The sequence below is a fragment of the Coenobita brevimanus genome, chromosome 16 (assembly GCF_032717465.1).
Source record: "Coenobita brevimanus isolate Jiangsu-jjx chromosome 16, ASM3271746v2, whole genome shotgun sequence".
NCBI lineage: Eukaryota > Metazoa > Arthropoda > Malacostraca > Decapoda > Coenobitidae > Coenobita > Coenobita brevimanus.
Genome location: NC_136969.1, coordinates 25,424,521 through 25,444,148, shown reverse-complemented (window position 1 = coordinate 25,444,148; position 19,628 = coordinate 25,424,521). Strand labels below are relative to the sequence as shown.

At 41.5% G+C, this 19,628-nt stretch overlaps 1 protein-coding gene across 1 annotated transcript in view; it reads right to left on the bottom strand.

Annotated features, from left to right (window-relative positions):
- Positions 1-19,628, bottom strand: part of LOC145391004 (lachesin-like) — a 65,003-nt gene that overhangs the window by 13,507 nt on the left and 31,868 nt on the right. The window contains exons 2-4 of the mRNA XM_080265736.1: positions 12,455-12,747; positions 11,063-11,164; positions 8,478-8,586 (exon numbers count right to left, since the gene is read on the bottom strand). Coding sequence (XP_080121862.1) covers positions 8,478-8,586; positions 11,063-11,164; positions 12,455-12,747 — 504 coding nt within the window. The remainder of the gene's footprint in view (positions 1-8,477; positions 8,587-11,062; positions 11,165-12,454; positions 12,748-19,628) is intronic.

The window sequence follows — 19,628 nt, the reverse complement described above, 5'->3', positions numbered from 1 at the left end:
TGATATCAACACTCGTCTGTACCGCCAATTTCACTCTGCATGACGGCAAGGCAAGAAGCAGTGGTTAGTGACACCCGATTGCGTGATTTTTGGCATTAAGACTTGTATTCTATGTAGCTTTGGAGAGTTCATAACCCCTCTTCCTGAGCGATTTATATTGCATATTACACCATGCCTCTTATGTTATTGATGCAAACTGTGTCGATAATGAAACGATACGAATTTTATAATAGCAGTGCCGAGGAGATATGTTGGTAACGGGGAGGTATTGCGTTTCCCAAAAATAGTAAGATCCTGACTCCCTCAATTGGAGTTTGTCTTCTGTGTCTTACTCAGGCTCCCTAAAGGCCGATTTTATACAGTTCAGGGAAGATGTCTTGTAGTGAATGGTTTAATGAAGACCATATCCAGTTTCTTCCAGCTCGAAAAGTCTTTCAAATAAAATCGTCTGGAGGTAACAACAATGAAAATCTGAGTCGCATTCGTGGATTTAATCATGCATAAAGGAAAGAAAAAAATGGGGGGAGGTTTAATGGAGGCCATCTGTTTGGAAAGGCTCTCCTGTGGTGAGTAAAATCGTCTGGGCAGCAGCAATAACAGTCTACATCATGGCGTTCTCGCAGCGAAGTGGGTAGGTACAGTAGAATTAGGTGAAAAACGTCTCGGGCTAAAGAGTTTAAATTATGAATGAAGGTCAGTCAGGGGAAGGCAGTGGGGAACTGACAAGTGCGTGGATAGCGACATTTATTCCTTCAACCCGAGGACGTCTTTTCTATGTTAGTATCTTTTTCTAGCTCTCGAGAGGACGATTTAGTAGTTTTGGTTGGATTGGTGAGATTTCATGCAGTGAAGGGTTAATGGAAGCTGCAGGTCTTTCACTTTAACTTTCCCCGGATTTTCGTCGTTTTGCAGCCTATTTTCCGTAGCTCGGTGGCAGAAAAAAGTTAATGCAGTGGCTCTACAGCCTTTCAGTCGTACTTCGTGACCAGCAGCATATTCTAGTATTAATCTGTTATTACAACTTAGTAATCAAGATGGAGAGACGGTAATTCTAGGCCAAGTCAGAGTAAAAAGAACATAACTTACCTCAAACCGAACAAAATTATCAGGTAGTGGCAAGAATAAAATAATGTACTGGAAGTGAAGGTTTAGTTATGAATGAAGGGCAGTCAAGGTGAAGCAGTTAGGAATGACTATCTGCTGAATGATTCCTGGCATTAAATTGGCCGCGCTCCTCGCATTCCGCCTCGGAAACTCTATACCCGGCCACACCACCCAGCGTTGATAGGAATGTTAGTGACGGGGATGTGTAGCATTATTACTCTTATTACACCATTGTCAGTATTATCATCATTATTATCCTCATCATCGTCTTTATTATCTTCAGTTTCTTTACCTTCGTCCTTGTCATTATCGTTACTTTCATTATCGTCATCATCATCATCAAACTCTGTACCTTATTGCTACGAGGGAGTGCTGGTTTTGTGTTGTCTTGTGTGATGTGGTGTGGTGTTGGGGGGGGGGTGATTTTGTGCTGTGTAGTTTTGTGAAATGTGATATGAGAGGGTGATTCGTGGTGTGGCGTGGTGTGGGAGGGTGATTTGTGGTTTGGCGTGGTGTGGGAGGGTGATTTTGTGTTGTGTGGTGTTGCGGGGTATCTCGCGTCCGAAAATAATTAGTGTGAGACAGGGCCACTTCTAGAGGTGCTCCTGCGTCTAAAACTGCATATAAAGAAGAAAATTAGAGATCCTCAGCAAACGATTAGTTTTGCAGGGTTTGGGACGCGAAAACGGTGCGAGTTGTGAACAAAGTGAAATTAGAATACTTTAGTTAACTGTAGTAGAATTACGCGAGCTATACAGAGTTATCAAGATGTACTGATTCTGCAAACCATGCGGCCTGAACGAGGTGGTCCTTAAGATTAAAAGATATCCCCAGAAATAAATGAAAGAACTAGCACAGCAGACGGCAACATCGAACTCTGGTACTTGTGGTAATAAAATAGAATTGCATGAAGGGGGAAAAGTGAAATACAATCACTGGAGAGTATTGTAAAGTAAAACCACTTACAGGATCAATAAAGCAAAAATCACTGAAGAGAACGGTGAAGTAGGAGAAAAAGAATTGGTGCGTGGGGGAGGAGGAGAAGGTCAAGATTGGAGTGGAGGGAGAAGGCCAGGGAGTGCGTATAAGAGAGTGGAATGCGATGGAATGGATTGCAATTGAGGCAAGATAAGCTGAAGGAGTACATGGAGTGTGGAATACAGTAAAATGAAGGACTGTAGTTGAGTTCGGATCAGACTAGGGAGTACTTACCATACGTCGTCCGCACTGAAGGAGAGAGAGAGAGAGAGAGAGAGAGAGAGAGAGAGAGAGAGAGAGAGAGAGAGAGAGAGAGAGAGTCGTCTTTAACTAAAATAATCCCTACAAAGAATCTGCCAAAGGTGTTAAGGCTACATTACCTCAACATAACCACTTTTCCCAGCCACGTTATTGGCAGCAGTTTAACGCAATGTATGACTTATGAAACGATAGTAACTGGTATAAAAACAAGAAGGTAATACCGGTAATGGCAGGACACGTCATTGTGGGGAGAGGGGAATGAGAAGTGGCCGGGTTACATCATGGGTACATATTTGTATAAGCGGTCAGTATTCCTAGTCTGATACGCTGTTGTTGTTGTTGTTGTTATTATTATTATTATTATTATCATTATTATTGTTGTTGTCGTTGTTGTTGTTAAGGTGATGCAGGAAAGGTGTGGATGATGATGATGGTGATCGAAGGTTTTGGGGGTTAAGGCATGTGACTTTAAGTCATTTGGGTAGTTAAGGTTTATAGTTCATGTAATGCCACTCAGAACGAGAGAGAGAGAGAGAGAGAGAGAGAGAGAGAGAGAGAGAGAGAGAGAGAGAGAGAGAGAGAGAGAGAGAGAGAGAGAGAGAGTCACTATTGACTTAAATGTCTGAACCAAGGTGGACCAGGACATTAAAAGTAATGGATTATTGATTTATATATTCTGACGATGGCTAGATGATTTATTTCACTTACAGGAAAAGGATTTGGTCTTGTGGAATATTTTTTTTTTTCAAGACTGTTGCACACTTTTTCAGACTAGAAATAATCTAAGCTTTATTTTTTATTATTCCAAATTAATGAAGAGAAATTTCTACCTTTCGATCTTGAGTAAATATGTCTGATTAATTTGCGATTTCGTTAGGATTAACGCCTCTAGCTCAAAGAGTCTCTCCTAATCTAATAGAATCAATCGGGGGTGTTAATAGTAAAGTTAAAAATAATAATAGTCATAATGACAGTAATATCACATGGACCGTTCATTATGGGAAGATATAATTTGATATCGAGTGAGCTTCAAGAGGGTGTACATGAATATTGATCACATGTGTTATTCTTGAACTACCCTTCCTTCTGTCTATCTGCTGTCGGTTTTATTTTGTCTTTGGCTGTCTATATGTATCTATTTGCCTATCTGTACCCATCTGTATCTGCCGATGTCTGTTAGTCTAATCCCATCTCCAGTTATCAGTCTGTCAGTCAGTCAGTTCATTTATCTTTTTATGTCTGTCTGTCAGTCCGTCTATGACAGTATCTGTTTGCCTGTGTATTTGCATGTCCGTCAGTCTGTTTATCTCGCTGCATGTCTGTCAGTCTGTACCTAACTGTCTGTCTGTCTCCATCCATGTCTGTCTGTTGCCTAATGCCGCATAATGTGAGAGGTGGCAGCGACAGCAACAACCTCCATCCATTTCTCTCCCTACTCATTAACAACCCCTCTTCCTATTAGCACGCCACCATCCCTTACATTCTCATGTAGAACTCTCTCTCTCTCTCTCTCTCTCTCTCTCTCCCAGCTGCTTCACTCTCATACACTCTCCCAGTCGATTTCTCATTGGCAATTCCCTACTGGTTAGAAGTGTCACCTGTTGTCTAAATTGACGGGAGTTGGATCCCAACCAGAGGCTGAGGACAGTCGCTTTGAATGACACTGCCCTGGTATGTAATCAATATGGGCGGTAGGTACTGGTGCTGAAGTGGCGACATGAGAAGGTGTGCAATACATAGGACTGCTGGGCTTCAGGGACAGGTTTGTTAAGCCTGTGTCCCGAGTATGACACGTGCTGAGAGAGAGAGAGAGAGAGAGAGAGAGAGGGGGGGGGAGGGGGACATACTTGAACCAGTTCAAAGTGCTCTATACATCTTTCTCACATCGCCAGTGGCTACTTCACATCCCTGACTGTTCGTTACAGAAATTCTTCCCATGCATGAAGGATCATTCGTCCCACATTTTTAATGTAATTAATAGTGGGAAATATTTGCACAAATTAAACTTTTTAATTTGAGAACATGCCTTGCAGTGTCATTAACCTTTGACAACCAGGCTCATTTAGATATTTATTTTCATGTGTATGCATATTTAGAGTAATGTAATTTACTGAGGAAATTCAATTACACCAGTGTAAATTGCTTTTCGAGAGAGAGAGAGAGAGAGAGAGAGAGAGAGAGAGAGAGAGAGAGAGAGAGAGAGACACTCAGACCACGGTGATAGTCACATAATTGTCAGAAGTGTAAGACAAAGAGGTGTGTGTGTGTGTGTGTGTGTGTGTGTGTGTGTGTGTGTGTGTGTGTGTGCAGCAGCTGGCTAGTTATTTCCCGACCTGGTGCCCGGCTAATACAGTGGGCATATAGTTAATTAAAATCAAAAATAAATATAATATGGAATATGTATCCTACCTATAATCAAGAAAAAGTCTATGGTAGAGGTGAACACCATGAATCTGAATATTTTTATAGAAACTATTGAGAAACTTGGGCGAATAGCAAAGAAAAGTAATTCCTTCAGCAAACAAATCGTGCTCATTTCAATATCTTTTTGCACCCTTCGTGAGTTTGGCTAATTACATTGGGTCCGTTATGGTCTCATTAGCACCCCTCACATCCAGGCCGTCCCCTACACCAGTACCCACATCTACACCTACACCCTCACCCACACCTGTACCTACAACCACATACACACCCACATCTGCATTCGTACCCACATCCGTACTCACCGCCATACTCTCAATTTTACTTACTCCCTTTACTGCATCCACATCACACTGCTTCACACCATTTTATTTAGTCATGCTTTACCATCATCACACATCATAGCCACATCGATACTGACATCCCACCACTCCACATCATTATATACACAGGTATTCAGTACCACCACCACACCTCGCATCCACAGCCACACCGTAGCACACCTCACCACATCCACACCTTTACCCAATTGATCATTAAGTTATTCACCTCACACCTATCCCCACCACACCACACCACACCGTACCATACTTCACCACCACGCCACATTTACCTGTACACCCAGCCCACACCCACACCCACACTACACCACACCCATCCCCCTCACTTAGACACGCTCAACGGAAGAGGAAGGTTTGGTATTGATTAATTGATTGTACTGTGACGGCCATTATGACTATCCTCTACCGGGTGTGTGGGAGTCTACCTGGTGTGAGTGAGTCTACCTGGTGTGTGGGAGCCTACCTGGTGTGAGTGAGTCTACCTGGTGTGTGGGAGTCTGCCTGGTGTGAGTTTACCTGGTGTGAGTGAGTCTACCTGGTGTGTGGGAGTCTACCTGGTGTGAAGAAGTCTACCTGGTGTGAGTGAGTCTACCTGGTGTGTGGGAGTCTACCTGGTGTGTGGGAGTCTACCTGGTGTATGGGAGTCTACCTGGTGTGGGTGAGCCTACATGGTGTGTGGGAGTCTTCTTTGTGTAAGGGAGTCTACCTAGTATGAAGAAGTCTACCTGGTGTGTGAATCTAAATGATGAGGGTGAGTCTACCTGGTGTGGGTTTGCCTACTGGGTGTGGGTGAGTTTGACAATGACTGTAGATTAATAGACAGACATTTATCGTATTGATCAGGCCAAACAAGACGTTTGTTCAGTTTAATAATGAGTTCTTTATTAGTAAAAGAGTTTATGAAGGCATTATCTAACCCCCCTCTGGTCGAAAGTCTCTCTGTTGAATAAGATCGGAAAATATTAAAAAAAAAAAAGTGATGTATACTGGGGTTGATGAAGTTTATCCCATCTCGCACAAATGGCTCATACATTTATTCATTCGTCCATGAAGCCTCCGAATAAATGTAGACTAAACTTATGACAAATGTGTCCTGTAAAAAAAATAACATCAAACAGAGGGAAATTAGATGCATAAACTTAGGTTCAGTAACAATATATATAAAACACCTTCATTGTGTAAAAATAATAATAACGTAGTACTTATCATCATCATCATCATTATCATCATCGTCACTGTCATCGTTACCACCGTATTCACTATTAATATAAGTGAAGTGAACCGAATCCAAAATTAATTCAGGACCCCACAGCGATATTCAGTTACAATTTCAGTTACCCTGATACCTGATTAAAACCTAACTGAAACCTCACTTAATTCCTGTCAAATTAAAACGTGACCAAATACCTGGTTAAAGGATGTCTAAAACCTTATTAAAAACCTGTCATGATTAAGCCTGACAATAATCCGGCTATTTTATGTCCAAAAACCTAATGACTTCTACTGCCTCACTAATACCTGACCAATGAAACTTTATCAATACCCATTTAGCTAACAGTATATACCTAATTATACCTAAAACCTAATTATATACGTAACTAACCATGACTCATTAAAACCTAATTGATCAATAGCCTAATTCCAACCTAACTTAACACCTGTAATATACCTGCCTACCCAGTACCTGTCTACTCAATACCCAGCTACTTAACTAATAGCCTAAAAAATATTAACTAAATGTCTTTTGGCTGAAACCTAACTTTACGCTCGACGAACTAAAGCCAGATTTTCGCAAGCGCTAATCAAGCATCATTTACATATATGTTTATTTATGAATTCAAGAGTCTGAGTGCTGTTTGTGTATAGCCTGGCACAGTCAACAAAAAACATGGATAGCTATTCTCGCTCTTATCTGTTTGATTTTTTTTTATTAGTTTTAAGTAATGGAAGTAGTTATTATGAAAATTATATGCTAAAACGTAAGCAAACCCATTTTCAGTATAATTCATAAAAGACATGACTGAAACGTGTCAAGACAGTAGCCTTTTTACCTCTAAAGTGTGGTGTAGCGTAGTGTAATGTAGTGTAGTGTAGTGTGCTGTGATGTGGTGTCGTGTGGTGTGACCTCGCAAAGTATATACCTCGAGTGTTGTGTATTGTGGTGTGGTATGGTGTAGTATGGTGTGGTGTGGTGTGGTGTGGTGTGGTGTGGTGTGACCTCGCAAAGTATATACCTCGAGTGTTGTGTATTGTGGTGTGGTATGGTATGGTGCGGTGCGGTGTGGTGTGGTGTGGTGTGGTGTGGCGTCGCAAAGTCAACGAAAAAGAACCACCTCGATTCCGAAAATCCATGGTGACTGACAGAGCAGCTTTCAGAGGTTCTCCCGTTTCAAAATACCATGGCATCAGTTTGAATGTTTTAGGTAGCACAAAATTTCCAGATACGCGGAAACATATGTAGGGACATCACTCAGCTCCAATTTCATGAAAGCGATGAATAACGATAATATTTTTGTGTTGTTGAGGGTGCATATTTCCATGTTAATTGGGTGTTTATTCATTTTTTTTTTCACCATTTACTCGTATCCACCGGCGTTTTGTGTAATAAACGAGAAATTTCTTGAACGTTGTTGCAATCGTTTGTGATACATTTTCACTAATTGAAGCCTCTGGGACGCTGCACTGTTTTGCAGATATCAGATTTCACGAGAACTATTTATTTATTTATTTTTTTTCAAGGACGTGTGGTTAAACAAAAACGGAAGGGGGAAAAAATATTCTAACTTCGAATTTAAAAAAAAGGGGGGGAGGGAATATGTGAGAACCAAGCCTTTAAAGTTTGACTTTATCCAGAGTTATGTGAACGCCACTGACCACAAAATCAAGCAAAGAGAGAGAGAGAGAGAGCGAGAGGGGGGGGGGGGAAGCCGGTGCAGGACTAAGCACACAAATAATACACCAGTTTTAGATTTTTGGATATCTGAGGCACTACTACTGTAGAGTTACAGGAGTCACTTGGTAGTGAAAGACTTAATGACTTTTATTTGTAACTCCTCAAGCTCTTACAAGTCTCTCCAAAACTGAAATAATTTGTCTACTATACAGTTTTTCTCTAACTTCTAATATGCTAAGCTGTAGCAAGAGATGAGTACTAGAACACAATGCTAGTCACGAAGAAGTTCTGCTGAAAGAAAGTAGAGCCGTACCATTACCTTTGTCTACCAATGAGTTACGTGAAATAACCTGCAGACGGGCGAAAATCAAGGCCAAGTGAAAGAACAACAGTAGCAGGAAGAAACTAATACCAATTTCCACATCATGAAGCAGGAATACGGGACTAAAATCAACGGTAAGGTAGACACGGGTACTTACGGGTGACCTTGAGGGTGAAGTGGAAGGTGACGGGCGGGTGTGTGGTGATCTGGCACTCATAGTGGCCTGCATCACTCAGCTCAACGTCCTTTACCCACAGCTCCCACGCCTGAGGATGGAGAGAGTGGGGTTCATTAGAGAGAGGGGAGGGGGGAGGGGGTTTATATTGGTAGATATAGGTGTGGGTGTAGGTTTATGGGTGCGGTCGTAGGGAGTGAAAGACAATAAGCAAGTGTGGATGTGGGTGTAGCAGTGTGTGGATGGGTGGGCCTAATAAGTATCGCAGCTGGTAGTGAGAGTAAGCAAGTGTCTGTGTATGTATGAACGGAGAGGTGAAGGGTGATCCCAGCTTAATTTAGACTGATGCGCCATGTCTGACTACCAAATTGTGCTTTCGCGTTGTCTGTTTGTGGGAGTTATGTTCTGAGTAGGAAGTTAGGACCTCGGCTGTCTATTACAAGATCCTCGATGTAACACTGGATCTGGAATTTGCTTTGTTTCATTTCCTGGCGATGGAATATTGATGAAGAAGTAGTTGCGAAATATTAGATAAGCTGTATCTGTTGCAGAAGCGGTTGTGAAATGCTAAATCAGATGTTCTTTTATTGTAGAAGAAGTTGTATAATGCTGAGTGAATTTTTTTGCTGTTGCAGAAGTAGCGTAAAATGCGGGGTCATGGTTGTTGTTGTTGTTTTTCTTTTGCAAAAGTAATTCAAAATGCTAAGCTTTTTTTCTTTGTTGCATATATAGTTGTAAATTGCTGAGTCAGGTTTTTCAGTTGCAGAAATAGTTATAAAATACGAGGTAATTTTTTTTTTCCTAGGGTGCAGTTATATTGTCGTGCATATACATACAGGGGTGTTGGGATGCGTTGAGTGTTGATGCAATATATATGCTTCCGTCATACCTACAAAGACCTTGACACTCACAATTCTTATTTCGGTGTGTAGGTGTTGCGTGGGCGTTGTACTGATATGAAGCTTTTTATTGTATATTGTTTGACAGTTTTGATTCGTATTTGACAGATGGTGTGTTGAGGTGGTTCAGTCTAATACTGATTTTATTTGTATTCTGTAAACGAATAATATTGTATCACGTAAATGCTTGAAAGATGGAACGTGTGTGTGTGTGTGTGTGTGTGTGTGTGTGTGTGTGTGTGTGTGTGTGTGTGTGTGTGTGTGTGTGTGTTAATGTAAAAAGAGAACCTGCAAGATTATCCCTTTGAAAGAATAAAGGAAACTATAAAAGACAAGATGCATTCATTTCGAAATACCTGGACACATTGCATATAGAGGACGGAATATACAATACTGGAGGTCATAGGCAGTGTTGTGATGATCCGTTGGACAATCTTATACCGTTAATCAGTACGGTGTGCAGAAGCCAATGTTGAGATAGAGGAGTACCATATCTTAACCCAGTTTATTGATGTCAGGAAATTTACCGAGTTGATTCTGTGCTAATGTTTGTGAGTGCTTTTGTGCCCTGCAGTCGTAAAGTATAATATCAGTTTGGAAATATTGTGTGCATCTTGCCTTGGTGTTTTTTTTTGTTATATATTATCCTATTTATTTTGCCATGATGGAAATGTGTGGGTATGGTGTGCAGGGTGAAAGTCTGTATGCATTTTTTATTTATTTTGACTTTTTTATGGTTTTACATGGCATGTGTTTGCCTGAATATTACATGAGTATTCGTGCGTTCAGTGTGTGTGTGTGTGTGTGTGTGTGTGTGTGTGTGTGTGTGTGTGTGTGTGTGGTGGGTGGGTGGGTGTGGGTGTGTATGTGTGGTGTACGTATTCGTATTCGTATTCATGTGCAAGCTTGTGAGCGTATGTGCTTGTGCGTGTGTGCACGTGTGTCTGTGCGAGAGAGAGAGAGAGAGAGAGAGAGAGAGAGAGGGGGGGGACGAGTATTATGGTGGTCGTGTTAGCTGTGCCATAAAATCTTCGTGACCACACACACACACACACACACACACACACACACACACACACACACACACACACACACACACACACACAAACCAATTCGTGTTGACACATAAACCATACGTCGACACACACATAAACTTTATATCTACAAATACAAGGCAATAATTCAATTAACATAAATAAACACGCATACACAGAGACGGACACACATCATAAACACGCACGCACGCATATACTATTCACACACACACACACACACACACACACACACACACACACACACACACACACACACACACACAAAACGTCTCTGAATATTTATACCTACACAAACACAGCTAACGCTGGGTAAGTGATATGAATGTTAATACAAACATTATTAATCAACGGTGACATGATTGAATTTACATCCATTAACAAAGGGACAGATTGCAGAAGGATCCCGTCGCTTACTGTCCGAAACTGTAAGCTATATGTTTATTCTCTCTCTCTCTCTCTCTCTCTCTCTCTCTCTCTCTCTCTCTCTCAGGACTCCAGTGAGCCTCCGAAACAGGGATGCGTGCCCCCCTTTTATTATTATTATTATTATTATCATTATTATTATTATTATTATTATTATTATTATTTATTATTGTCAACATCATCCACGTACCTTATTATGCGTTGAGTGCGTTGCTGTGAATCGGTCTTCTGAGGCATACACCTGCTGCCCCACCGTCAGTAGTTGGTCGTCAGCACGTCGCAACCATGTCACCTGTAAAAGTAGGCAAAGGACATCGTTAATATCATATGTAGCAGCATCGTCACCATCGTCGCTTTCACTACTCGTCCATGCATTTGTCATCATCCATCAGCATCAGAGTGGAGGTGTGTAGTGGGAAGAGGGGTCGTTACTGTGTAAGGACGGTAATGCTTGAAGGTCCCTTTGTAGTGGCTAGTCCTTACAGAGTACAGCGTCAGCCAAAATACAGAAACAAAGATGGGTAGATTGATTGAGAGATAGATTGACAGTTTGATTGATGGATAGACAGATAGATAGATAGATAGATTCAATTACATGTCAATAAATAATGTAACCACCCTCTCATGTCAACAACTTCACCTTCACATATCAGCAAAGAAATGCAGCATAACAACCACTTAGGGTCCTCTGCTCTAAATTCAGTTTCAATGAAGAGAGATGATAATTTTTTAAAGCACCAAATTGAGGTATCAGATATGAACTGAGTGTTGTTACAGCGACCTAGATTCGTTATTGGAAAGGGTATTAGTATTTTTTCAAACGTATGAATCTAATGAATGTTATGGCGTTCTATATGCAACTGGAGGGGAAAAAATTTACTTATATTCGAACACCAAAGGCATTATGATTTTAGTTTGGTTCAGTGTCCTGGATTTTGTAGTTTTCAAAACAGCCTATGCCAATATGCTCGTATTTATAGATTATACAGAAATACATCCACGAGGGCAGAAACGATAACTAAATATCCATGACTTTACGTATTTGATGTTTGGTTCCAGCCCCGACCAGACTATATTCAGTTAAGGATAGACTTTGTTGTGTAAGACATACCCTTTACTAAGCCTTTACTACACGGGTGCGCTCCTGGGCTGAATAAAACCATCGGGTGGTGGAAAGAATCTCATTGGGTTCCCGAAATGCCTAAGTCAATGAGCAAAAGATTACTTCTTTAAATTATTTTAACTCCCAAAGCCTCAACCTAATCTCAGCTAACCTAACTTCAGTCTTCATTACCTGAATCTCTTCTGACATATTCTAATTCTACCTTATTTAACTTAGTGTACCCTAATCTAGCCCACCCAATCTGAATATAATCATACTTTGATTAGTCTAACTTAAATCTCCTCATAAGCAGAAGTAATCATCTCATCCGCGAGGTGGTGTGTATAACGGTGTAAGTAGCTTCTCTCCCAGTTTGACTTAATTAACTTTAACCTCATCTACACTAATCTTACTAAACCATGACAGATTAAACCTATTCTGATTTGCTCTAATCTTAGCATTGTCAAAACCAAAACTAACCATCTCATCCGCTAGGTGATGTGTGTAGCAGGTAAATGTAGCTTCACCTCCAACTTGAGCCAAAACCACTGTATTGTTGTGGCCGTCGGCTCTCTTCACCCACAAGTCCTCCTCCTCCTTCTCCCTCTCTCCTTTCCTCCATTTCTCCTCTTTATCCTCGTCCTTCCTCACTCTCTGGGAGGTGATGTGGTGTTGCTGTCCATCCCTCCTCACGCCGAAGAGAAGTGACGAGGAAGAGGAGAAGGAGGAAGGAGAGGACGAATCATTTCTTCCAACGATGGCGAGTACTTCATCTGTGTGGGAGAAAAAAAGTACTTAAGTGTATATTTTTATCATCATTGTCATCCTAATCTATAATTTATTCTCATCGGTGTCGAGTAGTATATCTGCGTGGGAGAAAAGAGTAACAGCATAGTGTATACCATCATCATCATCTTCATTCATAATTTTTCTTCCCGACGCTGGGCGACCACCTTGTATGTGTGGTAGAAAAAAGGCGTAGTTTAGTGCACCTTTCATCATCATCATCATCATGGCTGCAAATCTGCAAGGCAAAGCAAATGTAACAATGACATCAGTTGCACGATGTACGTAATCAGTGAATAATATCGCCAGTGTGATCGACAAATATTCCACGAGGTTAGGAAATGTGTATCAGTAACATCAGTACCGCGATTTGCATATTAGTGAATAATAACGACAATGTGTTGCGCAAATTGCTATTCAGGGGGTGAAACAAATGTATCCGTACCAGTGCTCAGCCCAACCTGCACGTTCGTTTTCATCAGTGTCAGAGCCGCGGGGAAATAAGCGAGGTGGTGAATTAGTTAGCGTCACCAGCGCGTTGTTGTGATGTAATAACACTGCCTCTGCCATACGGCCCGCGGGGAAGGGGGACAAGTAAATAAGCAGCCAATAGTTCGGGTCAAGGTCATGTGTCGTGTGCACAGAAGTTAGTGTCTCGTTGAGGTACCTTTCTCTCTCTCTCTCTCTTTCTTCCCCCCCCCCTCTATCTCTACCTTTCTATCCATTTACGTATCTGTTTGTCTTCTGTGTCTGTCTTTCTTATCATACTGTTAATTGCAAAAGCATAGCCAGGAGCTTATAGAGGATTGACATTGTTTTTATAATATTGCTTAAGTAAGAGTTGAATAATTAACAGACACAGACACTCATACAGCAGCCACAAGTCCAGGTCAAGGTCAGGTGTTGTGTGTGCAGCGGTTTGAGACTCAGAGGTGTTTTTGTACCACCTAATGCCGAAGAATCATGCACATAATCACACCTAACATTCCACTGCGTCTGCTTCACACTTAGGGTATGTCGTCACTTTCCTTCCTGAAGCGTCGTATCAAAGAGAGTCATCTGTGGGCAGAGCCACACCCCACGCCTCTCTCAGTTTAGGAATATGAGCCATCAGAGAAAAGTGAGAAGTAGGGGAGGTGAAATATTAGGTCAGCGTTTGTCTCTGACTGTACATGTTCTTTAATAACATAACTTAGCCATCGATTTCTACATTCTGCAGTGAGTTATATAAGGCTGACTATTGTTAAAGACAATGTTTGAATGTGATCAGTGGATGGGGACAAGTAGGCTATCAGCCACCAACTGAGGTCCAGGTCATATGGCAGGGTGCAGTGATACCTGTAAAGATGCGTTACGTTGTCATATCATGCCGTTAAGTTTGTTGGCACTCTAGTTGTATAGGACCTCCTGCAGATAAAGAAGAACAAATCTTTGAAGAAAGTCAAAGCACTGAGAATTTTACAAAGGAGAAAAATTATACCGTACATACAAAAATACTTTATTAAAAAAAAAAAAGTTTCGGCCCGACATGGATCTTTCTTAGCCCGAGATGAAGTTGTATCATCAGAATATGCAGCTTATCCGTATGCGAATGTTATTCTGTCATTTGATCAATTCTATCTATCTATCTATCTATTGCCAGACGCCATAATCCCGTACGGGGTGGCCATTTGACTCTGAGTTAATTGTTTTACAGGGAGGGGCACTAACCCTCCACCAACCCACTTGACACGTAGGAAGCACGTATGGTTTGGTTATATGGTTACCACCCAGCGTTGTAACTGGTTTCTTGGCTTACAGGAAACCATTTTGCTTGTCACTCAATGTAAAGCTACCTGTAACGGAAAGAAAAGCATTAAGTAGTGACAGGAAAGATGGGAGAAATAGGAAGAGAGGAGGGCAGGCACAGAAAAAGAATGATAAAGGCTAAGGAAGACGTAGGCAGCACACTACACTGAAATTAAGTTACCGGTACGTCAGAGAGACTGAATTTCGAGCCCTAAGCTGATAGCACACATATCAGGTTTCAGATTTACATACCAAAAAGTCGTTACAGTCGATCAGTCAGGGAAGCAGTGGAATAATTTCCATCGTGTGTGTAAGAAAGAAAGTGCACAAAAGAATGAAGGGTATCAGCCACTATTTGATACTTCTCTCAGTCATGAAATTGTGCAGTCATGCTTGGCAGTGTGTTGCAATGCTTGCACAATTACACTCCGTTCGTGATAGCCCGTAGAAGGTTATTGGGTGAAAACAAAGGTCTTTTCTTGTGACGCACTTTCATCCACATGTTTTCTTTTCTCCCACTCCACAGAGTGGGCAAGGTACTTTTTTTTCAGTCGTGGGTGATGATGATGATGATGATGATGATGATGATGATGATGATGATGATGATGATGTGGAGGACAAGGGTATAAGTGTAAGCTTTGCCTAGCAACCGGAGCGTTACAGAAAACGGTTTTAAGACTAACCATACATTGCTACGGAAATCGTTTTATGGGTGGTACTTTTTTTTTTCTCCGTTATCTTCCTTCAGTTTTTCTGTTTGTTTTCAGAACAACAGTAAGGGTGACACGGCTTCAGCACTCAAGTTGTTTAGACGCGACACCGAGACGAACTGAAGGCTGTGTAAAAGGGAGCAGAGTTAAAGTTAATCCCTTTTGTCCACAGAAGTATCATTAAGACAGAGTCTGCAAAGTCCCAGTCTTCTCCGGGATTACGACATGCTTCCATCAAATTTATATTCTAGGTCCCTACTTCAGACCTAGGTACGAACAGGTTAGGGTGTAAAAGAACTTGGCCAGATGTTTCATAGACGACCCGAATATCAATACTGTGCAATATCCTACATGTGGGTGAGTAAAAACCAATGACTGCAAGATTACTATGATTGTGGAACCACGATTGCCCGACTAAAGGGTCTTTTACAGTATTTTTGGTGCAAGCAAAGTTGCAGATAACACGAAACTCAAGCTCTTGACTACGATGACATTTTGCTCACAACATAGCTCGATGGGATGGGCAGGAAGCGGCGTTTCTACAGGCGAGGGTTCTGTAAGAAAATGTTCTTTCATCAGGTGGTGGTTATAAGAGCAAGCACTGTCATGGCAATAGGGCTGACAATGATACTGTTTCATTCTTTTAACATAGGTTTTAGTGTTTCCTGCAGCGGAGTGAGACTGTGAAGTTTTTGAGTGCTTGTTATAGCTTATCCTTGCAACCTCCAGATAATTTTATTCAGCATATAAATGACCTATCATACAGGAGGGGTTAGCTAAGCTATGCCAAACCCCTCCAGTTCGACAAGTCTCCTAAGCTGAAAAAAAAAAAAAAAATCGTCTGGAGATAACAATAATACAGAACAGAAGATAGTCTCGGGTTGAAATCCTTTCCTTCGGGTTGAAATCCTTTCCCGCATAAATGAAACTAGATTCTGAACTTACACGTGTAAAAGTAAAGGCACTGAGCGGAGCAACCTCGAAATGTAAACTATTCCAGAAACACAGAATTGAGCACTTCCAATCGGCAATATATCTGAGTGTTGCGGAATGTGCTGTTCTTGCACGCTACTGTGTGGTTTGGTGGTGGTGTGGTAGCTGTGGTGTGGCGTGATGGTAGTGTGTGGTAACAGTGGTAGGGTGTGTGGTTGATAGGCAATGTAGAGTGGTGATGGGCGGATTGTTGTGGTGGTAGTGGGTGATGTGGTGTGGTGAGGTGTTGTGGTGTTGGTGTGGTGTGCTTGTGATGTGGTAGGTGTGTAGTAGGTGGTGGTGTGCTGTGGTTTATGTAGTGTGATGGTGGTAGGTGATCAAGTGTGGTTGTAATATGTGGTATATTGTGATGCAGTATATGTAGTAGGTAGTGAGGCAGTGAATGTGGTGTGGTGTTGTAGGGGAGCTGGTAAAGAGGTGGTAGTGGCGCTTGTGTGGTGGCATTGCTGTAGTGAAGGCGGTGTAGTGGTATGTGGTATGGTATGTTGTAGTTATTACTGAAGTAAGTAGTGAGGCTACAGGTGTGGTGGTGTGGTATGGTGATGGTGAGTGGTGATGGTGGTACCTGTGTGTGGTGGCAGTGTGGAAGTGAGTGTGATAGTGATGGTACTTGTGTGTGGTAGCAGTGTGGTAGTGGTTGTACTTGCGAGGTGGTAGTATTGTAGTAGTGGGCCTTGTGTGTGGTGGTAGTGTGGTAGTGAATGTGGTGGTAGTGATGGTGGTAGGCAGGAGGGGGGGGATAATATGATTTGTAGCTTACTTATCATAATTTGCCTGGATATTACGAGAGGTTTTTATGATGTGTACAGCACGAGTAAAACTGCTAGGCTTGATATTTATAGTTTCACTTTTCTCCTCTCTTCACTCTCTCTCTCTCTCTCTCTCTCTCTCTCTCCACCTCTTTACCACCTGCCACCCCCCAAACACATCGCCTTCATCACAAGCAGTATTACCAAATCAGGTCTCATTTCGTCCCTCCCCCACAACCACCTAAACTATTCTCAGCGACAGGGAAGGGGCTGTGAACGCTGGCAGGGGGTGCAAGAAATATCGAACATGCAGGCAGGCACTCACGGCAAAGCACACAGAGAGACAGGGGAAAAAAAAAGCTTGGTTAAAAAAAAAAAAAAAGGCGACACACGCACATATGTTCCCGATAAAGGGTTGGAGCTATACTTTGGTCAGTTTAACTTGGTGATTTTTTTTTTTTCCCTGTGCTGTTTACATTCCGTAACTCAGACAAAATATATCAGTGCTACGACTGCATACCCTTTTTGTCACACTTTTTCGTGACTAGCATTTTATTTTCTGGTTCGTCCACCGTAACTTGGAATTTTCGTAATATTGCAGTTTATTTTCTTGGTTCATTAGTAGACTAAGACAGTTCAACGCTGCAAATAATTTCCATATCACCTCGTCGTGATTAGCATTGTATTTTCCAGTACGTCCACCTTAATTTGATGGATATTTTCGTAATTTTGAATTTATTTTCTTTAACTCAAGGGCAGAATATGACGATACTATGGCTTTTCATACATTCTAAAACAGGTTTTCGTTACTAGCACCATACTCGTATTCTTAGTCCCTTGCTACAACTCGGCATTCAAGATAGATAGGTGGCAGTTTAAGGTGAGGTAAAAGTGGATAGAGGACAGACAGGCTTGCGACCCTGTACTTTAGTGACTATCGAGCACTCCGAGATTTATAGGCAGGCATGCGAAATGACGTAGCAATAAAAACGCGGACAAGACCTAGAAGGAACTAAACGAGCAGAACTAAGACAGGAACTGGAAGGACATAAATAAGCAGAAAAAGAACAAGAACAAACTTAAAATTCGGTTAGTCATATATCCAAAAAAACTGGACCATATATGAAGCTGTAAGTCAGAATATACAAATTAAATATTAATAACACTGAGATATAAAGTCAGGTCACGAAAGATAAATATTTGCAAGTGTGATAGAAGAATGATTAATGAGCGTGTAGAATTTCGGACATAAATGTCGATAGATTTCATTACGATATATAATGAAAAAGTGACCAGTTATATATGAAATCCAGTAACGCGATCTTTGAAGAGTGACACACTTTCCAAAATATTATGCAAGATATTCATAACTGTTGGACTAAAACTTGGATAAATTTTCCCGTCCCCAACAGTACGAACTAAATAAATCAATACATAATAAATAAATAAATGATAAAGACTGGTTTTCTTCTCTGAGCATCTTGAAAGTGGAGTATTTACACCACGAGGCAGTTACTCAGCAAACATACCAGGGAGTTAGAGATTTGCAAGCAAGACTTCAAAGCAGGAATAGGTAATTTTAAAAAAGCATTTATAAATACATATTCGGTAAAGATGTATACTAAGCGAAACAAAGTGAAGTACGTCGTTCACAAAAAGGCGTGTGCCGTTCTAGTGTAAGCGTGTATGACTGTGATTCGTGTGTGTGTGTGTGTGTGTGTGTGTGTGTGTGTGTGTGTGTGCCTATTTTTTGGGGGGCGAAGGAGGCACGGAAAAGCAAATTTCAGTGGCAAATCGTAATGGTAAAGTTGATATCACAGTGGAATAAATGAAACTATAGCAGTCCATATTAGGTCCTCGGAAGGAAAGTTGTAGCCAAAATTAGCCATTGATCATACTGGCAAAGTACGAACGGGTAATAAAAGTCTGTAGGGAGAGAGGTGCGTATGCAGCTCTAGGCGTTATAAAGGCTATATTTGTGTGGATATATTATGTCTATACTTTATCGTCATGAAGAAACAGGTTGCAAAAATATGAAAGCACCTGAAAGGGCATACTTTTTTTTTTTTTTTTTTTTTTTTATGCGAGGAAGAAGGAACCAAAGGCCATGAGCCCGCAGTAACAGTTCCCTCCAAGAGAAAAACAAAATACATTAGAGAGCCAAATTCAAGATCCGATCATTTTGAGATGCCTGGACACACTGCGTTTGAAAGACTGGAGATCATAGGCAGGAGGAAATACAGACAGAGGGAGACAGTTCCAGAGCTGACCTGTTGCATGAATGAAAGACTGGGAGTAACGGTTAACTCTTGCATTAGAGAGTTGGACAGAAAAGGGATGAGAGTTTGCTGCCAGACGGGTGCTACGCGCCCGTCGTAGAGGTGGAGGAATGCAAGCAGACAGTTCAGAGGAGCAGTGACCATTAAAGTAGCGATAGAAAAGAGATAAAGATGCAACAGTGCGGCGAAGAGACAGAGGTTAAAGGAGTCAGTAAGAGGAGGAGAGTTAATGAGACGAAAAGCCTTTGACTCCACCCTATTGAGAAGAGCTGTATGTGGGGAGCCTCCCCACACATGAGAGTTGTACTCCACACAGGCGGATAAAACCCCTGTATAGAGTCAACAATTG